Source organism: Excalfactoria chinensis, chromosome 6 (genome assembly GCF_039878825.1).
Source record: "Excalfactoria chinensis isolate bCotChi1 chromosome 6, bCotChi1.hap2, whole genome shotgun sequence".
Classification (NCBI taxonomy): domain Eukaryota; kingdom Metazoa; phylum Chordata; class Aves; order Galliformes; family Phasianidae; genus Excalfactoria; species Excalfactoria chinensis.
In genome coordinates, this window is record NC_092830.1 from 11844126 (window position 1) to 11870466 (window position 26341).

Sequence of the window (26341 nt, forward strand, 5' to 3'; positions counted from 1 at the left end):
TGTTCAAGCACTTCACAACCCTCTCTGTGAAAAACTTCCCCCAACACTTCATCCTGAATCTCCCCTCTCTTTTAGCTTAAAACCATTCCCCCTTGTCCCATCACTATCTACCCATGTAAAAAGTTGACTTCCTTTCTGTTTATAATCTCCCTTTAAATACTGGAAGGCCATAATGAGGTCTCCACACAGCCTTCTCTTCTCCAGACTGAATAAGCACAGCTCCCTCAGCCTGTCTTTGTAGGAGAGCTGCTCCAGACATCTGATCATCTTAAAGATAGGGACAACCACCTCTCTCTCCCTGTTGGCCACCCCTCTTTTGATGCAGCCCAAGATACTGCTGGTCTTGCAGGCTGCAGGTGCACAAGTGCACACTGCTGGTTCGTGTTATGTTTCTTGTTGTGTTTTTCTTTTTCTTTTTTTTTTTTTAATCTACCAGGACCCCTAAGTCCTTCTCAGCAGGGCTACTCTCAAGGAGATCTTCTCCTGGTCTGTACACATATCTGGGATTGCCCCAGTCCAAGTGCAAACCCTTGCACTTCACTTTGTTGAACCTCATTAGATTCACACTGGCCCACCTTTCAAGTTTATCATGGTCTCTCTGGATGGCATTCTTTCCTTCTGCTATATTAACTGCAGTACTCAGCTTGATCTGCAAGTTATCATCTGCAAATGTGCTGAGGGTGCACTAGATCCCATCATCTATGACACTAATAAAGATGTTAAAAATTACCAGTCCCAAAACAGACCCCTGGGGGGTTACCATTCATCAATGGACTCTGCCTGAACATAGAGCCACTGATCACTACCCTCTGGCTATGACCTTCCAACCAGTTCCTTATCCACTAAATAGTTCACCCTTCAAACCCATGTCTTCAAACCTAAAGGCAAGCATGTGGTGGGGGACCATGCCAAAAGCACTGCAAATATCTAGGCAAATGACAGCATTAGCCATTCCTTTGTCCACTGATGCCATTGCTTCATTACAGGAGGCCACAAGATTGGTCAGGCACAATCTTCCCTTGGTGAAGCTATGTTCAACCTTCATGTGCCTTAAGATGTTTTCCAGGAGGATCTGTTACATAATCTTCCCAGACACAGAGACGAGGCTCACCAGCCTGTAGTTCCCAGGGTCTTCCTTCCCCCCTTTCTTATAAATGGAAGTCATGTTTCTCTTTTTCCAGTCACCAAGGACTTTGCCTGACAGCCACAACTTTTCAAATATGATGGAGAGCAGCCTGATAACCACAGTCAGCTCCCTAAGGATCCCGGGATGCAAGCCACCCAGCCCTGTGGACACTTTCAGTCTCATGAGGCAGTCTCAGACTTTCTCTGCCCTTACAATGGGGTAGATTTTACTCTCCCAGTACCCACCAAGAAACTCAGGGATGTGACAAATGTGAGAACCCCAGCTGCCAGTGTAGACTGAGATAAAAAGAACTCACTGAGTACCTCAGCCTTCTCTGTGTCTGTTGTAGCCAGTTCTCCTTTCACATCTGTCAGAGGAGGTATGCTCTCTTCGACCTGTCTCTTCTGACCAGTGTACCTACAGAACCCCTTCTTGTTGTTATTAACATCTATCACCAGGTTCAGTTCCATCTGCGCCCTGTCTTTCCTAATCCCATCTTTGCATGTCCAGACAGCATTCCTGTATTCTTCCCAGGTGACACATCCTTGCTTCTACTGCCTGTACATGCCCTTTTTTTCCCTGCAATTTGACCAGCAGGTCTTTGCCAGGACATGCCAGTTTCCTGCCTCCTTTCTAATTCTAAGGGATGGAAAGCTTTTGTGCTCACAGAAATGATTAAAAAAAAAAAAAAAAGTAGCCATCTTTCTGCTCCTTTGTCTCTAAGGACAAAGGGATGTGAAAGGGATGTGAAGTCTTTATTGTATTTCTTAATTTCCAGGTCACAGCATTGTGTGACCCAGCTTGAAAGACTGGGAGGGAGTAATGGCTGCCTCATTTCATTATACCGAATTATCCTCTTCTCAAGGTACAGAATGTGTGTCCCTGGCAGACAGCAAACCTCTCTAGACAGGTTATCCAGGTATCAGCTGGGTGCCTCAGTGCTTCTCAGCAAAGAGTCTCTGATTACTAAGAACTTACTTCTGGTGCCTTTGCTTAGCAGTACCAGTTGTAACTTGGGTCCTTGGTTGAACCTTTTTAATGTGACCACCTCTTTCTAGTTCTGAGCCACCGTTGATCTTCTCTCTCCCACAACAGAGTTTGAAATCAATTGGGTTAGTGGGACTTCAGAAGCTTCAACATCCCAACACACTCAGTGAAAACAGATATTGTTAACTTTTCTGAAACACACTGACTGGCAGATTTTGTGATTACGCAACCAAATTTACTATAAAAACACTAATTCTCATTGCTACTTTCATTCCCTATAGAAATGCATTCAGGAGGGTAAAAAATTTTGCTTTAGGAACTATTTATATATGTGTGTGTGTATTTATATATATAAAAGCCCTGCAATTACAAACATTTCTGCAAAGCAGAGTCATATTTACTGGCATAATCTCTAAAAGACTTAGCAGACATCCTAATATTAAACAAGTGGTTTCCAAAAAAATCAGGGCTTTTGTTTAACACAGCTCTAAAGCACATCACCTTCTGGCAGTCAGTTGCCATGCTGCTTCTTGCTGTTCTAAAGAATGAGCAGCAGTACAGGAGTCAGCAGCTGGGAAAGGCTTATCAAAAGCCACAAGAATAAGTGCCAAAAAAATGAAATCAGAAATACTTAGCTTTTCTTTTTTTATCCTCGTGAAACACACAAACACAGAGCATCCCCCCCTTCTTTTTTTTTTGCTCCTCATTTTTTTGAAGCAAATTATCACAAGCCTCATGTGTCTCATCAGTGTATTACTTTAATATCCTCCAACGGCAATAACCATAAATCCTAACAGCTTGAATTACTGCCTATTTCTAGTCATGCTGACTCTCAAGCTGCTATGCTTTTGTTTTTCAGCTGTGTGTGTCAGACAATGAAGCTACAGTACACCAGTGTTGTATAAGGCGAGAAAACGTTCTTGTTCCAAAGATCGCAAAGGCATCCAGTCCTGATACAATGTAACAAGTAAACCTATATGTACCTATACACTGCTCTGCTGAATCACAGTCTAACGTGCTGAATTATCTTGCAAAGATTCTTTATCTCACATTATTAGGCTGGAAATTTCCACATAAACATCTGGATAACAACTGAGCATGCACCAAAAGTCAAGAAGAGAGAGAGAGAGAATGTACCATGAAGATACCCATGTTTATGTGCTTGTTCTGTGAAAGCGATTCTTCCCACCGTCTCTGCCCCCATCCCATCACTTTTTGCACTTGAAAATTGGATATTCCAAAAGATAAAAAAACCAAAGAGATCCCAGGAGGCACTGTAGCACTCAGGATGCTAAGGGGCTCCTCTCAGAAAAGGGCAGGCTGATCTAAATAAACCTCTCTGAATAAATCTAATATAAAAGGCCCAGCTCAACCTGAAAAACACTGTGACCTCTCAGTCACCTTTATCTTCTACCAGCACTACAGCATTAGGAACAAAAGACAGTTTTACGATGGCTTTATTACTCAGACAGTTGACAACCAGGGACTGTGAGACCACCAGTTCCCCCACAGGCCCAACGCCAAGCGCTCTGTATGCCAGAAACAGGCTGCACAGAATGAAAATCCGTGACTGAACCAGCACTTTCCTCCCATTGGTCTTCTTTTGTCAATCTGTCACCTTAATGCTGTATCCCACAATAATGCTACCTAGCAGGAAAATGATATGTGGAGATTTGCTGATCCATGACACAATATTTACTCATGCCAATTCTCAGCACAGAAGCCCTGCAACAAAACCCAACATCACATGTGCCAGGACAGCTTTCACACACTCAACATGATTACTAGGAGGAGAAACATCTGCTTGCTGCACAGCTTCAAATTAATTTTAGCCTCCCAGTATTATGGAGTGCATAATATTGGAAGCTGACGTAGACGTGATACTGCACAACGGTTTCAAATCAAAGTCTTTAATATATCCTAAATTCAGACACAAATGCAACATCAGAATGGACAAAAGCTGCTGCCTTTGCAGAAGGGCCATATTATGCCTTCTCTAAAAAACTAGATTCCATCTTTTAAACCTTTTAAAAACATACAGACTGATCTCCCACAGAAGAGGTTTTCCATACTATTAGATCTTTTTTTCTTCCTTGCCAGAGCTTCAGGGTATTAAATATATTTCTGCCCAATCTTCCCTTTTAATCACCCAAATAACCCCGAATCATCTGTGTGGCTCAGTGAACCTGAACAGAAATAAGAAGCACTTCTATGTGATAAAGCTGCAAACTCTACATGTTTTCAGAGAGACTATAAGTTATTTACAAACAATGGTTAAAGAACTTGCACTAGAGATGGAAGTTGATAGCTCACTGGTCCCTACCCAAGATGCTGAATGACATGCTAAGATCTTAAAAAGTATTTCCTCCATTGATGGAAACTGTGTGGGAGTGACACAACCAACACTTATTTTATTGGGGAACATGATGATGGGAGAATCTAATAAACTATAATAATAAAAGACCTGGCTGTTTGTCTAGCCTACAACAAATAAGGTAACAAAAGCAAATGCATATGAAAGAAGAAAACCAAAGGCTAGTGCTGACACTGCTGGAGGCCCACAGACATAATGCCACTAAGCTGCACAGACTGAGTTCTTGGCTTTTAGAGTAGAGATGGCCACACCTCTGACACTCTATGCACAAAATAAAAACCCAAACTGGACATGCTGGATGGTATCATACAAACATGCAAGCATAGCAACAGTGCTTTTGGAGCCAACTCAGCTGTTGCTGTATCTTGCTCCCCAGCGCCTCTGGTTTTAGGGGAAGCATGCACAGACATTTTATTCCCAGAGAACAGTTAATCCATCTCAACAAGAGAGCCTGTAACTTCAGAACTGCTATTTTACAAGCCAGTAACCCAGACATTACCTGTATAGAACATGAGGTCAAGATATTGTAGCTTTTGCCGCATAACTCTTTTTCCTTCATTGTGGAAGTTCAGAGCTTGCTGGCTCTTTTCTTAGGAATGCAAGATCATCTTCAGTTAATGCAGAATCTATCCCACATAAAATGCATGGCACTGCACTGCAGCTTGTCCTATATCACAGGTTGTAATGAGTGGGTATCTGACAGATAACTTCCACATAGATGGCTGTGGGGAGTCCACAGAGGTCATTGCTGCAAACCCAGCAGATGACACCCTGAAGAAGCCAGTGAATAGCCATCAAGCTCACTCAACTAGAATACAATCCTTCAAGACACAAGGCACTTTCTTCCTAAGGAACAGATGAATTAGCATGGTAGGCAAAAATACAAGCCATCACCATAGGCCTACAGGATTAACAGTTACGTTCTCCTGGACATGAGAATCACAACTAACAGCAAATTGTTACACCCAAGAGGAGTTCTGCATGAATACACTGAGGACTTTGCCTGAACTGTGAGTTCCTGCTTTACATCCTGGTTACTATGGGGAGGTCCCGTGGAAGCAAATATATACAAGGAAGCAATTCTTTGCTTGCAGCAGTTACACATATCACCCATGAGGAATAACTGATGAATGAGGGTGAACAACAGGCATCTTTTTTTTCTTCTTGAAAATGATACAACTATTACTGATGATAGGATTCAAGCTGCAGACAGGTCAAATACAGTTCCTTGGTTGTTCTTTGTTATTGTTGCTTTCCATTATTCCTTTTCCTTTCACTTGTGATGGTTTTACTTACTGACTAGTTCAACTTTCACATACAGTCAAGAAACAGCTCCACCCAGACATCTCTGAATGAGAATTTGAAGCCCTTTTCCCACGTGTCTCTACAATTTCATGCTTGCTTGACCACACTGCCATCCTACCATGTGCAAAGTTCAGCACAGAGCTTGTCTAACTGCACAAGTTTTCCCTGAAACCCAACAAACAGGCTCTCTTCAGCTGTGACAGTATCTCAGCACCACACCATGTTAATGTGACTAAAAGGCTAATACTCCAGAACTGGATCCTATTTGGACATTGGAGAGCAGGCAAAGGGGACACATGACTGCCTGCACCTGTTGATGTAAATGTCTCCTTAGACTGTTTACTATTTGTGGGATGGATAAGAGTGGGAGAAAGGCAGAGACAAGTTTTACAGGCTAGGAGGTGATTCAGCTCTTGACCAAGTTAAAAGAGCAGGTTATTCTACACAAATCAAAATGAGGTAGGTTCCTTTCTCCAGAAAGGCAACCAGTTACATCTAAGGAAATTGTGCAAAGAATGAACCAGGGCTGATCTCATCTGCTGCTGAGTGATTTAGCAAGCTAATAAGAACCAACACTGATTCATCTGGAAAACAGGTTGAGAACAGGTTACAAAAGTATAAAGCAGGACAAACTCCTGGGATTTCATCAGAACTATGTTAAGTTTCATGCCAGAATAACATCACTGAAATCAATAGCTTAAAACAAAAGTGCAGTTGGAATTACAGAGCAGAAAATCAGGTACCTATGACTTTTCCCTCCATGCTTTTTAATTTATGAAATTATAATCAGCCAACCCAAGGCAAGAGATGATGACGGATTCAGCCTTTTTTGCACTGTCAGTGTGATGTCCAAATGACAGTTTTGTTGGACAGCTGGGCACACATTTCTGGGATGCAAGCACAGCACCTAACTTGGGGCTACACACTTAACAGTTTTTTAACACTTCTATCTTGAACAAGTCTCTAAAATATCCAGATAAACCTGTGGGACCACATTTATTTTACTTGATTTGATCAGCTACTCTTCAAGTACTTGATTACAACTGATTTCTTACACAGCTAAATGAACATGTCCTAGATCCAGGCAGTGCATGAAGAATTTAAATGTAATCAACCCTAAGATCATCATCTTTACATTCTAAGCATGTTATACATGAAGTATAAAATAATTTTTAGACAGCTTGTTGGAATTAGGTCACAGACGCCGTATGCAAACCAATACTGTGCAGTGGGAGGAGTTATTGCTCGGGGTTCCAAAATCCATTCCCAATCATTCTAGAAAATCCTTATAAATCCTCTTATTTAGAAGTCTAAGTATTTACTTTAAGCAAAGTTATTTTTAGGACAGTAAGTCTGAAAGTTTCCACCGCCATGTATATGTATCTCAAATCAGATAACAGCAATAAACTATTTCAAATTTGTCCTGAAGAGGTATATGTTCCAACTTTAATACTATTCCTGAAGACAGAATAGAGCAATATTTATCTAGTAACTAACATCACGAAGACACTGGCCCACTCTCAGTTTGGGACCCTCAAAAAAGCTGGTCTCCTAGAATGCACCAGTATGATGAAACAGACCGATCTACTGTACTTTGCAGAATAGAATGGTTGAGAAATGTAGGCATTCAGTCATGAAGGCTGATTCAAGCTCCAGGAACAGGGGAAAGTCTTTTCTAATGAACTTGTACAATCATGCCTATGGATGACTGCTTAGTAACAGCTCAGCAAAAGATGAGTTCTCAATCCCATAAATTCTATTAAGTCATGGGAAAAACTATTAGCCACTTAATGACCAGGAATGCCTACTTTGCATTTACACTGTTTCTCTTGCTGTAAATGTAGACGTTGTAAGTAACAGTTGTCCTGTGTTTTGTTTCTGTGGTTAGATGAGTGCTAGTATGTGCGACACGTAAGAATTACCAAACCACATGAGAGTGTGTGCATATGGTAAAAGATTATATGACTCCCTGTAGAGAGAGTTCTAGTTTACTGAAAGTTTCTTTACATCAAAAACAGCTCATCCTGCTTACCTTCAGTAAAACTCAACAGTAGAAAACATCTATGTTGATCTAAACATTTGGCAGGAAATAAGTCTACAGCTCACAGACTGGGTATAATACTAAACGTGGAGGTTTACATGTCTTCAGTATTCAAAATACATTCAATGACAATTTATCGCGAGAAATGTTTCATCACTGTTTTTTCAGTTTCACTCTTAAACTGATTACTGCCTCCCTGAAAGAAAGCAATACATCTTGCCAGTGGCATCCATACCTTTGTCTGAGCATCAACAGCAGCTCCTTGATTAACAAGAACCTCTGCTACATTGACTCTGTCCTCTTGAGCAGCCAAGTGCAATGGTGTCAGTCCACTCTGTAAATGAGGAGCAGCAGGTAACAATCTTGAGAGGTGGCACATAAATATTAAATACAAATTCAACTATTAATAAGGTTCAGAAAGTCCTACTGAAATTACAGAAGTGAAAAATTCTACCTTCACTTAGAAGCTGTGTATTGTGATTTTGGAAGAAACTACAACTTAAGAACTAGGAAGATAATGTTTCTTTCACACAAGGAACATTTATTTCCTTGTGCAACATTAAATACAGAACAGCAAATTATATAATGCACTTGAGGAAAAAGCTACACAGTATTTTTTCTCATCCTGGATAATTCATTTCCTCAGAATGAACAAGACTTTAAAAGAAATTTTGAATAAATGCTTAGACTTGTACAAGATTACTATCAGCAACATATACTCAGATTTAGGCCTTACCTAAGTTAGGTAAATCTGCTACCCTTACACCCAAATCAATCTCTACAGAACTGTGTATGTTCCACCCACAACTTGCTGTGTGGACTCCTGACCAAAGGCAGTAACTGTACTGATCTTGAAAAGGCAATGCTGATGACAACAATGGTTACATGGGTCCCACTGCATGAATGTATAATAGTAACCAACTGTAAATTACACAATGGGACCTGAATATCGTGGGTCAAATCTTTTTAAAAGTTTTACTAAGTGCGCAGTGTCAGCACAGAGACTCTGAGCAATCAGATGCCAACTATCCTGTGGACCCTGAAGAAAACAAAGGGCCTTTTACTTTCATTGCAAAACTCAGAGTTGTTGTGCTTTAAATGTCTGGCTTATATTTGGTGCCCAGAGGAAGCGCACATTGCTAAGCAAGTACAGGATAATTATTTTCATAGGTGCTGTTATCAATATAATGAGGAAATAAGAGATTGTGACCAAACAACTGGAAGATGTTGCAGGTGACTAAAGGTGGGACTGCATCAAAATACCAAGCAGCAGTTATCATGCTCTCTGTAGCCAATGTGATTCAGATTGTGTATGTGGCAGACTGTATGACAACAATATCCATAACATATCCAACGCTGCACAAGCCTACACTCTGGCACGAGGGCAAATCCATACCCTCAAGAGAACCTATTCAAGGAGGGACTGAAAATAAGCAGCCCTGTGCAACACTACCCACAGCCTCAGAGGACACAAAGTCTTTCTACATACTGAGAATGAGAAACGTTCTCCATGAAAAATTTGACTCTTGCCTTTTCTACTTTAGCCACATAAACCCATACTGAAACTGCACTTCGCAAAATCTCTGATGGCTAGGGAGAGCATTTAAAGAATAAAAGCTGCCCATTTGCTAGAAACATTAGCACAGAGTAGACTTCATAATCTATACAATTTTACTTGCAGAAGCTAAAATCTACTAGCGTTCCTCATCCGGAACCCAGGAGAAATTACAAAAAAATGACTGTGCTGTGAGGAACCTCTGCTGGGAAGGAAGAGTCACTTACTTTAATGAACATCTCTGACGACTTCACTGTTACTACCTCATAAAACAAAAAAACAACAAAAAAAACCACCTAGTTTCCCTTAGCAAGTTAGTTGTTCCCATTGCTTAATGGAGCAGGCATGTCTTTAGAGACTCCCAGGTGACTCCCCAACACTGCTAGGGTGAGGAAGACATTTTGTCTGGTGGCATATTTTGGCAGATGAGTGTAAGGTGACAGGGAGGGAGATGGATTTATAAATTCCTCTGCAGCATATGGTGCTAGACATCATCAGAACCTGGGGACTACAAAATACAGTTCATTCAGTCTGACAGAGCACTTGCCGCACGCTGCTCTCTTTGCTATTAGAAATAGAAATATGTATTCAAACACCTACAGTGTTTTTCAGAACTTGCAGAATCATACTGGATAAAACTGGAGGCCCCTATCCTTCCTCTCACTATGTTAGTTTATTGCCTTTGCACCAAGCAGAAGAAACACTTACCTTGTTGCTGAGATTTACATTAGCATTTCTAGTCAGAAGTAAGGACACCATGTCCACGTGACCGTCCTGAGAGGCCAGATGTACAGGGGCAATACCCTGTCTGGTTACAGCATTGGCATCAGCACCATATTCCAGCAGTGTAGTTGCTATGTCCATCTGGTTTTTCTTGGCAGCTATGTGTAGTGGCGTGTAGCCGTTCTGTCAACAGAAAGCACTTCATTGCAAGCTATTCATTAAACAATGCGATAGAATCTTTAACAAAGAGAAGAGCAGGATGTGTGTTCATAACTTACAACAGCTGTTACTGACTTGTGCTTTTTTTTTCCCCCTATTTCCCAGTGTGAATGAAAGCACTGTGTATATGAAACATGGCTTTTCTTGCAGCATTTAGTCTAATTCTACCAAGAGACCACTTTGGTTCAGATCAAGGGAAAATTAAAGCATGCAACTTTTGTCTTGTATTCTTTTTTGTTTGTTTTCCTTCTCTCCTATCAATGCATAAAATTTTGTAACTGTAAAAGAAGATGATTTGGCAGAAAATAGATCAATAGAAATAAATGATTAGCATCCAAATACTAGAATACTGACCAAAACACAACTGACTTTTGGGTACAGACTGCAATACCAGTTTAGTTAAGAACTTTCCAACATTTAAAAATGTATCAGACTTTACTTTAAAGCAAATGGCAAGCATTAATGCTTATGTGGGTGACTAAATAAGAAGTTATGGGGGTCAGACCTCTGCTACATGAACACTTCATATGGTATGGTAATAATCATATTCATTTCAGATTACACAGTACAATAAAATCTAACTAAAGGCATAAAGAATTCACCTGGCTCATGCCATCCCTGAGATCCACAAGGCAGCAGGGCTGGATGCAGGGCAGTGCAGGAGTAGCAGAGAATGCACAGGGGTGCACAAAAGTTTGCAAGACTGCATTGGTAGTAATGTGGAAGTGAGAGAGATACACTGCACTAACTGCAAGTGGAAGAAGCTCCATAGCCTTTAATATCATTTGGTTTAGCCCTTAGATACCAAGATATTGCAGAACAGTCAGTAGAAGTAAGCATAAACTCATACTGTTTGTTCAAAATGCAGTTTGCACCAACTTCAGCAGAGTGGGAGTGCTCAGCACCTCAGCAAGGCAGACTGCAGCACTTCCAAAATGACACCCAGGAACAGCAGTACCCCAGCTAATGAGGGAGGGGTATGGCCATTAATGTTCACTTGGAAGATGAAGGGCATCAAGAAAAACAAATACAGTCCCCTCTCTCAGACTTCCTACATAAGGCTGACAGGTAAAACAGATGCCACTTCATGAGCACCTATCCTCTGTTAAATCCTATGTATCATATATTTTGTAAAATAACAAATGTACTTCCAAGTCTTTTCCTCAGAAATTGACATACTTCACTTTTAGTAATGCCATGTAATGGCACAGAGCAGGTCACCAAGAGAAGACAGCTGAAAAACAAAAACAGCTCAGACTCATGCTGCATCTTCTCATGGTAAGGACTGTGCTCTGTCACTACAAATAAATGTAGAATGGAACATAAAATTTTTGAGGGACAGTATTGGGTTATTCTGGTTGCCACGAAAAAGGGGCAAAAGGGAAATAAGGTTAAAGATGGAAGGACAGAGAGAAAAAATAAGCTTTGAGAGGGAAAGAGGGAAGGAAGGCATTGCAAAGTGAATGCCAAACTAGGCAGAAGCCTTATTTTAGGCAACCAGAAAGAAGAATGGTTTATCTGAATAACTGTATTAGAGTATTCTTTTGGACACTGACACTTCCCACATCCTTTCACTGATCCCTCTGCAAGGTCTGAATAGCAAGCAATTCTTAAGATGACTTTTGAAGAGGAGTGTCATAAAGAAAGCAACTGCTGATTAAACTAACTGCGGAGCTAGAGCTGAGAGTTATGATGCAACACCCTTATTTATTAGGCCACACTAACAAAATGGGAAATCATCTGCTGTTACCAACATCATCTTTCAGATGACTGCGCTGTGGGTGCCTAAAGCAACAAACACTCTACCGTTAATTTTATTTAGTATTGATGCTCTGCTCAGTGTGTTCCTATGTACTTGCAGCAGAAGACTAACAAATGCTCTCTTTCAGGAAGACTTGCAGCTAGCACTGAAGGCCTGAAGTGGCAGTTGCAAAATTATTATTTTTACAAATGGGGAAGCTAAGGTGACTTAACACATGAGTTTATGTAGTATTATACTGCAGGCTACAGTGCTTCCACCTTGGTTTGTGCTTCCCAAGCTTTCTGCAGTGGGTACTGCAACCCCTGCTCCTTCATGTTTCACAGGATCCAGAGGTAGTGAAACAGGCAGATTCTTTCAGTTATAATTGGAATGTCAGTGTCTTCTCATTCCTTTCAAAAGGTCCTTCCTTCCCCACAGTGGCATTTAAGAGCTCTGTGTTGCAGTAGTAAAAGATCGGAGATCAGTTCAGTTCACCTCCTGGGGCATTGCTCTGGCAGGTTGCCACTATCGGCATCTATTGATTTCAGACTGTGCTATTGCTGCAGGCTATCCATGTTTATTTAACTTTTGCACCATAAGCTCCGGGAGCTCCCACATATGACAGTCTCTTTCCTCCTCTTTAGCCGTGCAGAAGGGCACTCCTATTATGGCTGTACTCATTCATGTGTAAATGGAAGGCAATCAAGGAGAGATGCCTGTGTCTGAAAGTGCACTGCTAGCTCACCCTTTTCCACAGTGTTTCTCCATGGTGATTTCAGGAATATATCTGGATAGTTTCAAACAGGACATTTACACCACCCTTACCTACCCTACACAGGTTTGCAACCTTGTTTTACTTGTCGCTGTTGTCCAAATTTATTATTGGCCAAATTTAAAACTGGGATCCACAGGAGAGAAAGAACTTAAAGCTCCTCTAAATTCTTCTATTGATAAAACTGCTATACATTTAAGTATTTATTTTTTCACAACTGAAATCTTAACAATATGTGTTGTCTTGAGAGTAAATTACAAACCAAGCAGGGCTATGACTAGTTTTCTCAACTGTCCATTTACACTCAAGTAGAAATACTATGAAGCATATCAATAACACCATATGTCCTACTGATAAACTTTTCAGAGCTTCTGTGGCACAATACAGGGGCACAACTCTTGCACAGCAAAGAATTATCTCCAAGCTTGCCCTGTGCAGATGTTAAGATGCAGTGATACAAAGTCTGCTCAATTTCTGAAAGCACGGAGATGGGACAAGCAAAAGCAAGGCTCAATCTTCAATGAAACTGATAATTTCAGATTTTTCTACATTGGTACTTGCTTTTATTTTTTAATACTATTTTATTAATTTGTAGAATCATTCTAACAGCTCACAAAGCTTTATATGGTTGTGAGATTCTATAAACAAGGTCACTGAGTTCCCTGTAATTGCAAGTGCATACATCCTAGAAAGAGCAAGTAGACAGGAAAACAAGTGATAGAAAGGCTAGGTATTATTCCCCAGAGTGGCCTGTACTTGTACCTTGGCAGATGCGTGAGGTGAAGCTCCCTGGTCCAACAGTAGGAGTGCCACCTTTTGATTATCGTAGTGTGCAGCTACATGCAGTGGTGTTAAACCGCTCTAAAAACATGCAGAACAAACAAGTGCTGTTACAGACCCTCTCCAGGAAAAAAACTGAGGAGTTTGGAAGATTAGAGCAGATAAGGTGAAAAAAAACACATTTTTTAATTCATTCATGTATCAGGATTCTTTGATAAATGTTGAAGCAGAATTTGAAACAAGGCTTTCAAAATTGTTACTGAGATGTGCGAGTCCTTTTCACTTTTCCCAGGGAAGATGCACAGAAGTAAATATCAGCATTGCCCCTCAGACAGAACAAGTAAGGAATTTTGACCCTGAGGTCAAAACGTCAGCAATGTTTTTCTTTTACTACGCTGGTCAAAGTAAATTGTCCCTTGGATCTGTAAAAATGCAGGTTGGGCTGGTTTATAAATCTTCAGGTCCTACTGGGCTTTGCCCTATCACAGGGCCTGGGGGAGCAGGGCCAGCTGTCTGAATACTCTGATAAGGATTGTAAATAGTCTGGGGAGCAATGCAGAGGAATGGTTTGTTTCCATTACCCTGGATGGGTACTGAGAGGACATAATCTTGTTGTCAACTAGTGACAATAAAAGTCACTTTTGTTAAGAGTTTGCAGATTCCTGGCACTGCAAGTAGGAACAGGGATATTACATGAAAACTATTCCAGTTAAAACCAGGCTGTGAATGTTAGTGTGTGCAATGGCAAGCAGGTAGAAGGGTATTACTAGAATATTATGTGTGTATATGTTTGCTGTGCAAATGGAAGTGACTTCTTCTGTCATACCTTTCCAGAAGCATCAGGAGATGCATTCTTCTGAAGCAGCAGGTTTGCTACCTCAATTTTCCCATATTTTGCAGCCACGTGTAGAGGAGTAAATCCTTTCTGTAAGAGATAGCACACAGCAGTCTCAGGCACTCTTTTCCCTGGTGACAAGACAGTCAGGGCAAAGTTTGCCTCTAATCTGCAGAGATCTGCTATTTCTATCTGCTCCCATTTAAAAGTTCCATGTATAGGCAAGCAAGACTACAGTTCCTCACTGCCCTGGCAGGTTTTAAGACTTTTCTTTGCAAGGAAAAGGCCTATCCATATAAAAATGACTGTAAAAAGAGAAAGACAGTTCCTTCCTTCACACCAAAGACCCAAGGACAAGGCAACAGCTTATCAACTCCCACCAAGAATCTCTGTTCTGCATTCCATTCATTCTGAGCAAACGCATGTCAGATCACTAGGATGTGTTATAAATCAGGCACTGAGGTTAAAGAGTGAAGCTTCGTACCTTTTTAACAACATGTAGCTCAATCTCATACAATTCAAATACGTATATAACTATTCTAGCATTTAACTTGCCAGTAGTACTCATTACAGATATATTTTACTATGGAAGCTATATCACTTTTGCATCTCTCTTACCTTGGTAATAATAGCTAAAGATGCGCCATGCTCCAAAAGAACAGAAGCTACATCTTCATGGCCTTCTCGAGCAGAAAGGTGCAAGGGCGTATAGCCAGAAGTTGTAGCTGCATTTGGAGATGCTCCTTGCTGTAACAGCTGCTGTACTATATCTGCTTTTCCTAGTCGAGCAGAAATGTGCAGTGGTGTTTGGTCATCCTAAACATAAAGGAAAAAATTGCACACGGCAACACAATTATACATCAGAAAACTAAGGTTCATATTTGACAGAAAACATGCGTTCAGATTCTACTGCTTTTCTGTTGCTTTTTAAAATGGCACGTGAACGCTAATTGTACTGAAGTCCTAGAGCTGGTGTATAATCTATTACATTTAGTTGTTATTTATGATGTATGTTGATCACAGGCAACAGCAGTTTGCACAAATTCATTGTGTGAAATTATTTAGTGAATATTTGCATGCCTGTGATTCTGAACATGAGCCGTTGCACTTTCAAGAATGTCTTAGATTTACAGACGACATGTACTATTGTCAGACTACTTCCAGATACGGAATATATCTGCCATAAATATTTAGATTTCCCTATAAAGCAGATGCTCTTACTAGAAACCAATTCTCAGATGATAATTTCACGGTAAAAAGTAGATCTCTTTGTAATTGTATGTATTTAGACACTATTTGGAAAAAATAAAAACTAAAAATCCTGGTTTGACCTATTAAGATGGCCATACATTGTGCCCATTTATCTACTTTCCCCTTGTGCTTCCTGGAACTTTTATTTCTGTAATTTTCTATGATTCTTCAGTAGCTCTTGACCTTTTCTTTGCCTTCTTCCTTTATTTTCCTCAGTTGCATTATTTTTATCCCTGTAGAGTTTGCTCCTTTTTTCCAGCCCTATTCTACATGTTCTTTCTACACCTTCTAGACTTTTTTGACTTAGTGCCCACATCAACCCTTTCAGTTTGCTCTTCCTATAGACAGACCAACTCATTCTGCAGCCAGGTCAAGGCAATGGTTCACTGATCTAGGAAGTTTGTTTTTCTCTTGTATGTGCCCTTCATTTGCACTTCCAAATTCTCTCCTTCCACTCACCCTGGTTAATTCCTCTATTTTTCACACTATCTCCCACAGTATCATTTTTCCTGAGCTATTAAAATATCCTCCTGTATATTCCACTATATGAAATGAAGAGGAATAATGCAAATCAGTACATTTCCCATTCTTCCACAACAGTGATCTTCCAACTGAAACAGGTTACCACATTCACCCACCCACTACTCGACTTGCACTTCTTCATCTTCACCCACTGCTGAGAATCTCCTTCAGGCAGCTTACTCTGTTTCCAGCTCACCTAGAAAGTCTTCTCCAGCTCCCCAAAGCTCCCACATCTGTTTCCTAAGGAGTTTCAGATCTGCCACCTCTCTGGTGGGCTCTCTATGAAGTGTTCGTTAAAAGCCTAACTATTTCTGAATGCATACAGGCTGATGCTTCAGGCATATGACAACAGACATCAGCAGCCTAGGGACTGCAGTTTTGCAAAAATAAAAACAGACTTGAGGTATTCCTCCTACCATTCCCTGTCTCCTACCCCAAAATCACAAGTCAAAGACAGAATAGTGTATATTAAATGCTGGTGAAAGAACAGTCATGGTATCAGTTTGACATCTCCTGCTTTCCCTCTTACATTCATCTCACTCATGACTACAGTAATAAAGTATGTAACAAAATACCAGTGGTCATTATGCCAAGGCCCTTGGCTTCATCTCCCTTTTCTTTTCCCAAATAACACATGTGAGATGAATGCAATTTCCTGCTTTATTGAATAACCTTAAACATAAATCATCTTACCTTAGCTTTAGCCTCCACCTGAGCTCCATTTTGTACTAGGTATCGAACGACCTCTGTTTGGCCAGCTCTGGCAGCCATGTGCAGCGCCGTTTCTCCTCTCTAGCAACAGCAGAAACAAAATATCAAAGATGGCAAAACAAAATGTAACAAAACAAAACAGGGAAAACAAATGCAACATGTTTAGTAATCACAAACATACACTGGTGATGCAACTGAGAATAATCGCAGTTAGAAAATTCATAGGAGTTGTAAGCAAGATGGGAGTCAAAGCTCTGAAGTGTATGCTATAAAGCAATTTATTTCCCTTCCTTAACACAACAGTGCCTTTGTGTCTAGCCTTTCGCAGTAAAGACAACGCATTTTTTGTACTGTTTACAAACAGAGTTTAAAATTATATCCACTTAAAGCCTATTCTAGTGTTTGGGTTTTTTGTTTGTTTGTTTTCTTTAATTATTATTATTATTTTTTTTAAATATTTTGTCCATTCAGAAACATTTTTCTTGGATTTTCTCCTGCTTTGCCCTATGTTCTCAGTATCATTTTCTATCTGGTAAGTACTGAAATGTGAGAATGTGGGGAAAAACATCACTATCATTTAGATCAATGACTTAATTTCTAGACAAATTTCTTGAATAAATTCAGGAGGGAATCTGCTTTCTAAATTTTTGGATGCAAGCATATCTTTGGGAAGAAACATCTCATGTATGAAAATGGTGTTGCAAATGTGTACAATTAATACAAAATATTCTCTTCTAATTTCACCTGTGCATGGAAGCCGAAAGGAATATTTTTGAGTCTGAAGTGCTAAAAAGAGTGAAGGAGGTTCTATTGCCCTCATGTTTTTCAACTTTCAAGTACCATCTAACAATGACTTCAATTTTTTACACATGCCCTGGGAGCCCTGGGGCACACAGTGAACATCCAGTAGAAAAGAACACTTGTATGGCTGTATGGACACAGGCAATATGTCCCGACAATCTGCTGCAATCTGTTGATAACAGCATAACTTCCCTTAAATGGTAGGCCCCCGGGGTCCTGGGAGAACAGTCAAGTACACATCTCAAAAATTACATGAGAAAAGCTAGAGTGTGTTCTGATTCTTTACTTCAGAAAATGAAGTGAATAATGTCTGCTTAAGGTCAACCTCTTCTGAGGTCTCCTTATCCTGTCAAGCACTTCCCAAGGAGGTGGCAGCAGGCCATGCTTTCCCAAGACTCCAGCAGCAACCATGACTACCAAGGAGGCAGGTGACTAACACCAGAATTAGGCACTTTCCAACAGTGCTGCTCATGGATCCTGTAACACATTCACTGCCCTGATGTGCTGAAAAGCAACCTGTTACTCACCACATTGGTAGTGTTGGGTGATGCTCCATGATGCATTAGCTGTGATACAATATTTACATGTCCCATGAAGGCAGCAACATGGATTGGAGTTAGGCCCGACTGAAAGGAAAACCAACATCAAACTTATTAGTCTATTTCCACAATTCATTACAAAACGCTATGGGGAAAAGCAAATTATTTCAAAATAAGTAAGCCCAAGTGCTTGCTCTTCTCCAAAAGTATACACATCTTTAAAGAGCACATAGATTTCAAAACAAAGATGACCATGACTCATGAGCAAGCAAAAATACTCCAGGAATTCAGTACAAGAAGACTTTCTACACCATACAGCTAGCGCAAAAAAAGATGATGTGTCCCTTGTCCCTGTTAAATCCAGTTGCTCTTAGTGAAGAAAAAAAAAGAAGCCTACTGTTCTCTATGGTGAGCTTAATCTCTACTGTTTCTTCAGGAGTAATTGAATTCAAAACCACAGCATAAAGCAAGAGAGGCACAGGCTCATATAACACACAGTGAAGAGAAATCCCCCTTCCCTCAGCACCTTGCAGAACCATCATCTTTGAATACCTTGTAGAAGGGCAGTGGTGCAAGTAAAAAGAACCAACTGGAAGCTGGAAGGTCATTTAGCAGGGTATGATATCAGGAATTACGCCTCAAATGTCCAATCAACAGTCAATAATAATAGTCAATAACTTCCTCACTAATGTACAGAAGGCCTCAAGAAGGTAGAAGGTGAGGAAAACACATTTTTGTTCCTTTCTGATGCAGGACAGCAAACACAAGCAGGGAGGCAGAATAACTCGTTATTTCTTTTTCCTGATTCACTTAAGTTAGTAAAAATTTCTAAAATAATAGACTGTAGGAAATGCAATGCATTTATGTCAAATTTGACCATAGACACTAACTCATATGAAAATGAAATGTGCAATTGGAAGCATGGAAACTACCTGGAAAACAGAATTTGCCATGGAAAAAGATAAAAAGCACTGCATTCAATAATCAGTTTATAAGCACCAACAGCTATTCATAATGCACTTGATAATGTATTGATGCTAAATACTACAGCTCTGAATTCAGCCTTAAGTTTATCACAGCGCTACAGACAGCCAGTGGAAGAGGCAGGAAGGTGGTTATCTTAGTACAATACCATAATGAGTGTCATGGTTTTGCAATGACAATGAGTCTCAACAAATGCAGGGCCATGGGATCATGTGCAGCGACAGGAAATGAAGGAAGAGTTCTTGCTTTCAGAAAATTTGCTTGAATAAGAGATTCACAGTCTACCAATCAGATGGTTAAGTTGGTTGACTCACATAGTAATCTACTATTGTTTGGGGTTTTTTTGTTTGTTTGTTTTTTAATTCTTTGTACTTAAAGTGGTTAAAAACAAACAAAAATTTTCTATTTCCACAGGGACTGATTAATATGGAGGACAGACATGGCATCATTTCTGTAAAGGTTCTCTTTGTGCCTCTCACTCCACTATAAACATGACGTCAAGCTACACTCTGCAAGCTGCATTCACAAACCTTGTGGTTTTATAAACTAGTCTAGAGTTTTGTGAGCTGTAGCAAGGCTCAAAGCTTTCTCAAGAAAGCCAAGAAGGGAACCGTGTGACTTGCTACTGAATAATTAGAATAAAGCCCACAAATCAAATGAAGCTCCATTCTGGGGAGACGAGCTGCTTCCATTTGCGCCTTCTTTAATCAACGGGATTGTTCATCATTTGCTAACGCACCTTCTTCCATGATAGTCCCAAGTTCATATATGTGATCTTTGCTCCTAATTTAGCAGAACGTACATACACACAAAAAAAGCCAAATTTTCTCATAGACTTCTATTAATTTCTAAAGGGTGCCAATAACTGCACACAGATCATCCTCTGCTGACTGAAATAGTCATATACTGATCGCTGTCTAACTGATTTGAGATGACCTGTGATGGTGACCAAATATCATTTCTGTGTGGAAAGTCAAACCAAGGTCTGTGAATTAAACCACCATTAGAATTAAGACTTAAATGAAGTAGTCTTCACCCTGACCTCCTTAGCATGGTGAATGTCATCTTCTGCACATTTAATAACAGACAGAAACGATCACCCTTAAAACTTTACCAGTTATGTGTCACCTGTTATCCCCACTGTCTTCCCAAAAGGTATCAATTCTTTGGGTGTTCTGATCCATTAGGGCAACTGATTATCCAGTTTCATGATCTTTGATGATCTAGTTGAAAATCATTTTGACTTGAGTGGCACGTGATTTTTCAGAAATACTCAAATATTAATCAATACAGATGCAATGGGTTTTTTAGGTAAAAAAAACCAACACAGAAATGTGAAAAGACCGCTTTTCACCTCAGTCACAGCTTGGATTGATGCACCGTGCTTTAGAAGAAGTTCCATCACTTTTATCCTGTTCTTCTTGCAGGCAATGTGCAAAGGTGTGAATCCATTCTGTAAATGAGAAAGAATATATATATATATTTTGATACTCTGCATGTATTAAAGGCTAAAACTGGGTATAAGAAGTCACTCAAAGCATTCCTAACAAAACTCCTCTCAGATCTCTTTTGGTTTCACTAAACTGTTTGTGTAGAAGAGAGAAAAATCTTCTAAAGAAGCAGGAAAAAGACCTATCTTATACAGCCACATTTTATTACGACATATACTGCCCCTTCTAATTTTAAAAAATATTTTAGCTCTTATTTACATAAGACTTTAAAAAATTTCATTTTTGTTTAAGCTTATTCACTTCTTTTTCATGCTCCCTTTTTTCAGCCCTCTTGTTTTGACTTGTCAGAACTGCTGATGAACACTTTAAGTTTACAAGCTCTGTCATTTAGATCCTTCTCTAAACTACCTTCCTATTATTTCTTCATTCATTATATGCCACTTTACTATGCTTACAATTTTTTTGCCTCTTTCATTAAAATAATTGCATACATAGGAATGGGAACATTTTAAATGACCATCTTATTTGGCACAAGGTGATACAGCAGAACACAAGGAAAACAGGAAAATAAGCTGTCCAGAGCATCCAAGACCATCATCAACATCAGTGCACTGAATGCTGAGGCCACTCTGTATACTCATCAGAATAGCCTACAAAAAACAGTTCTGAAAACAGTTCAGATCTGATCAAAAATAGCTTTGCTACATGCCATATAGTAAAGTCTATCATATGCCTTTGTAACGTGAGGTCAGTGCAATTGTCTGCTCCAGTTAAGCATGAGCAGCTTTCAAATCTCCTCCTTAATAGTGGACAACATCCATGGTAAGTTCAGATGTGTTTCAGGTAAGGGTAAGCCTGAATTTCAGATAATACACAGTACAGCACCTTTCTACTACTTAATCATCCTGAGTGGAGACAAGGACAGAATAGAAGGAAATAGAAATCTGTGCCTAGGTCACAAGACTAATCAGAAGCTACTGCTTGCAACTCCAAAAAAATTAAAACTGATGATGCTTTGACTATTACATAATGATAAAATAAATATTATGGGACCACAAACCTCCCCACTTGCCTCTTCTATGGAAGAAAACTTGTACATCATAGTAGGTTGACCAAATACATCTAGTAAAGATTCATCTGACACAGTATACAGAGAAGCTGAGACAAGCAAATCTTTGGAGCCTGTGCTGCTCTCCAGATAGAGTCAATCCCACCAGCTTTTGAGGATTTCAGGAGCTCATATAACATTACAGGGATTCATTTCAGAAGTAAAAATTTTTGGAACAGTTTTTGAAGACCCAAAAAACCCAAACATTATAAAGACAGTGGACTGCAAGTATTCATATTTAAAAGATAAATAAATAAGGAATTCAGTTTGCATGCAGTTTAATTATACTACCAGGTTTTATTGCTGAAGTTGGTTTTGAAGTAAAAATGCTTTTGGCTCCACTGCTATAATTATAAAATACCACAAATATTACTTAGGCAACTCATTCTTACTTTTTACCATTTCACATCTTTGAGAGCAAATAAAAATTCCCCTAATTTTAAAGGTTGAAAGTGTTTATTTTCTTTATGAACACACAGAAAATGAGAATTATCTCTGTACTAAAAATTTCTACTAAATCACTGTTGACCATCCATAAGCAAAAGTCTGCTCTGATTGCATGAAACTCATTACTAATTCTCTGAACCTTGAGCATCCTCTCTTGTGCTGTAGTAATACAACAGAGCCTTGCTGTCAACCATCAGCAGGCAGAAAATAACTCTCAAATAAATCTCACAGCAACTTTGGAAGAATGTTTAGCTGTGAATAGTAACCCGCTGTGTACTTACCAGTGCTTTGGCATTAGGATTAGCTTTCTTGTCCAAGAGAACCTTGGCAACTTTGTAGTGGCCACAGTGGGCGGCAACATGCAGCGCAGTCAAATAGTCATTAGTGACATCATCCACAGGCACGTTGTGCTGAATCAGAAGCTGAACACAGTTTAGATGATCTCCTTGTGTTGCCATGTGCAATGGAGACAAACCATTCTGCAAACAAAAAGACACAGTGCTGATGGGTTACAGAATGCTCAGAGAATTGAAACTCTCTTCTTGTCCTTACAGAGTGTGTAGTATGAAGGATTTCACAAGCCCACACAGCACCCAAAATCAACTAAGCACACTGAGTATAATACTGAAGGTTCTTAGTCTGATAAAAGCTTTTGGAGAGTGTCTGGTGAGAGTATACAGAAAGCACCACTTGAAAAAGTAGCTATAACAGCAATGCTATGAAAGCTTAGCTTATTTCAGATAGCATAGCTCAGGTAAGTTGCTAGAGTAAAATAAGTTACATGAAGAACAGTGCTTACTGACTTCTAACTCCCTATCCAGCACACCTGCTGTTGTAAAAAGCTGCATTAAACTCATTGTAATACAGCCTGTATATGCCAGGCAGGAGCAGAGCATCACTCACTAATCACTACAACCTTCCCTCATCCGTCCCCCGGTGTTTGCCTGAATTTTGTTGTACACATACCTTACACATCTGTGGAGACCATTCTCACCACGATGTGACCTACCAGAAGTTGATAAAGCTCTATTTCATCAGGGAAATGCCTGAACGATTCACGTTTGGGAACTAAATCTCCATCAAGACTTGCTGCTTTCACTGCTTACAACAGCTAATCAACAAGTTGCTGCCTATTTTACTTTTCCTGAGTAAAAGACATTAAACACAAGAGAAATAATTCCCAGAATTCCCATTCATATGGGTTTTTCCTTGGTCCTTCCAATGCCAAAATCAGATTCAAGTTCAAGAGCAACATGTAACAATACATAATCTATAAGTGACTGACAGTACACCATTTGCTATCATGTAGAAAATAAATCTTTTGCTCTCAGATGCAGTGCCCTCATGTGACCACAGTTAGCAAAGGCAAAGCTGCAGCCTAAAACTGGAGAACTCAGACTCTCAGAAACAGAAGAGCCCTTTCCTCTCCCCTCCCCTGGCAATATCTTAACATTAGTAACAAACTTTCAAATCGAAGATGGAAATACACAGTGAAATATTATTTTTAAAGTGGTATGGAAGAAGGTTAGTGAAAGCAAACAGGCTAATGCTGTCCTAATTTGAAAGCAGTTTTGTTCAGTGCTGAAAGGGGGAGATTCTTAGACACGGTTCTGTCTTTTGAGTAAGATTCTCACACGGGCTTCTCACTTGTGAACTATGTTGGCTAGGATGATCCTCTCTCCCATTCCCAAAGGTTACTACAATGACTATATGTATGAAAGCTAGATACTAGCATTGCAATTTAAATGTAGTTAAATAGGATCAGAAAAGAAATAAAAATCACATTAATTTCACACAATCACCAAGCTCTCCCTAGTGAGGACCTTTTAGGTGTTAGCAAAAAATCATGGAAGTTTATATGGTGTTGTGTTTTACTGTTAACAGAAAAAACTTTCCAGGTGAAAAGTGTCATTCATTCAACAAGAGCCAGTAAACTCTGCTTATTAATAGACTAAGAAACTGAGTAGACAGCATGGGACTCCCTCATAGGAAAGACTTGTAAGAAGAAGGCTGAAAGTGATGAAAAAGAAAGGAAGAAGAAGAGCTGCTGCACTTCTATCAAGGAAAATCAACAAGATTTTTGTTAAATATATATATATAAATATATATATATATATATATAAATATGTATATATATAGTGGATGAGAAAATAGACTTTATGCAAAAGAGCAAGAGACAAGACTGGGTGTTAAAGACATTGATAAAAACAAAAGATCGCTATCTTCTGTTATGACACAAAATATATTTGCTCATGATTCTGTTGCAGTAAAATATATACTGCAATCTTAAACAAGCCAGTTAAAATTTGAATGCCTTCCCATTTACAGCACAAAAACATTACGTATAACATCTTTATCCTGCACCACATCCACTTGATGTGAGACAATTTTTGTAAAAAGTGATTTGGTACCTTGAGATATAATAGTTATATGTTGCTTTTATGCTGATTGGCAAGAAAATATTCAAAGGTGAAGTTTAATAGGAATGGGAGAGATCAATGGTCAAATAATACCTTTTAAAAAAAAAATAAAGAAAAAAATCAGAGCAGGACTAGAGAGATCAAATAGAGTGTCAAATGGCTGAGTGGGCAAAGAAAATTATCAGTGATACACAGCATAATTTGTAGCTGTACTGAAGTACTTTAATCAGGGAAAGCTATTAACTCTGAAACAAAGAGAATAAAAGGAAAAAAAAAAAAAAGAGCTAAACAAGCCTATAAAAAGAATAGATAGAGAAGATGGAAACGGACACACAGAGATGGTGTATCTCACACACCAAATCAAGGCATATTCAGGGCTACAATTCAGATTCCTTTTGCTCTTGGAAAACTCAGGATAAACTAGTAGGTCACTTCACTACCCCCCCATGAAAATAAATCTAAGGCTATTCCAGTGTGAAAAAGGACTTCAGCTATCCTAAATAATCTCTTAACAGGAAAATGTGTTCAAACTGCAGTCTACTTATTCCCCTTAAATGATATCATTTGATAGGAGAAAATTTTGAGACGTCCCAATTCTTTCAAAGATGTGTTCTATTTGGAGAGAATGGAATTATGAGTTTTACAAGATCACTGTACCATAGTTTAGTGCCAAACAAATGGCTTCATTAACGTCATTCAGAGGCATCCCTACTTCATAGGTTGCTTTCTGAAAACAGCAGAATTTACACATCAGAGGATAGTTCAGGAAGCTCTGCACTTTCTTCTGCTCATTTTTAATACATAATATAGTTTTCCCTTCTCCGGTGAGGAGCTCTCATTTTGCTGCAGGTGTCCAAATAAGCCTATGCAGTTCAATGTCCAAAGTGCATCTTCTAGCACTGTGCTATTTCAAACACACCAACCTACGTTCTCACCTGTCTGATTTCAGCTAATGAACTCTGGGCCAGACAGTGTGAATCTCCTCAGAGAAAGAAGTCAAAGCTCACAGACACTGAATGGCAGGTTAAGCTTCAGGATAACACCTGGCATGCAAAATCCATGTGACAAAGAAACATAGTTCCCTAGGTGGTGGTCTCATTTAAGACAGTGAAAACAAAGGAAACGGGCTTTATGTTTCCCCCTTCAGTTCCATCAGAGAGCATGGAAAATTCTGACTGCTTGGAGCACAAGCTCTAGGCTCAGTGTGGCAGAAAAAAAAGAAGATTTGCCCTGGACAGCTTCTTGCTGCCTCCTTCTGTTTGTGGAGGTTCTAAGTCTGGGTTCCCGGGATCCATGGAAAACTCAACATGCAGAGGACGGGTGGATTCCGTCTGTCAGATTAACCATGACAGCACTTGCCAGTGACTCACTGAGCAGAAGCAAGCGGGTGTCAGCCTCCCCAAACAAAAGCTAAATATAGTCCAGAGAGGGGGAAAAAAAAAAGAAAAAAAGTAGAGAGAGGAGAATAGCAGAATATAGAAGGGCACTGAGACTGAATAGGGCAGGATGACAGAAGAGAGGAGAACAGAGAGAAACATGACACGCTGCTTACAGACTGAGAAGGAAAAGGTGGAGGAACGTATCTCGGAAAACAACATCAAAAAACTGCACAATCCAACTGTCAGTCTCTGGATGGGAAAGTCACAGAA

At 39.6% G+C, this 26341-nt stretch overlaps 1 protein-coding gene across 29 annotated transcripts in view; it reads right to left on the bottom strand.

Annotated features, from left to right (window-relative positions):
• ANK3 (ankyrin 3) overlaps nucleotides 1-26341 on the bottom strand; it is a 340836-nt gene that overhangs the window by 86645 nt on the left and 227850 nt on the right. For all 29 annotated transcript variants that reach the window (XM_072340789.1, XM_072340795.1, XM_072340793.1 and 26 more), the window contains 9 exons: nucleotides 22554-22751; nucleotides 20621-20719; nucleotides 18271-18369; nucleotides 16925-17023; nucleotides 15077-15274; nucleotides 14450-14548; nucleotides 13606-13704; nucleotides 10097-10294; nucleotides 8069-8167 (listed from right to left, as the gene is read on the bottom strand). In XM_072340789.1, the coding sequence (XP_072196890.1) occupies nucleotides 8069-8167; nucleotides 10097-10294; nucleotides 13606-13704; nucleotides 14450-14548; nucleotides 15077-15274; nucleotides 16925-17023; nucleotides 18271-18369; nucleotides 20621-20719; nucleotides 22554-22751 (1188 nt within the window). The remainder of the gene's footprint in view (nucleotides 1-8068; nucleotides 8168-10096; nucleotides 10295-13605; nucleotides 13705-14449; nucleotides 14549-15076; nucleotides 15275-16924; nucleotides 17024-18270; nucleotides 18370-20620; nucleotides 20720-22553; nucleotides 22752-26341) is intronic.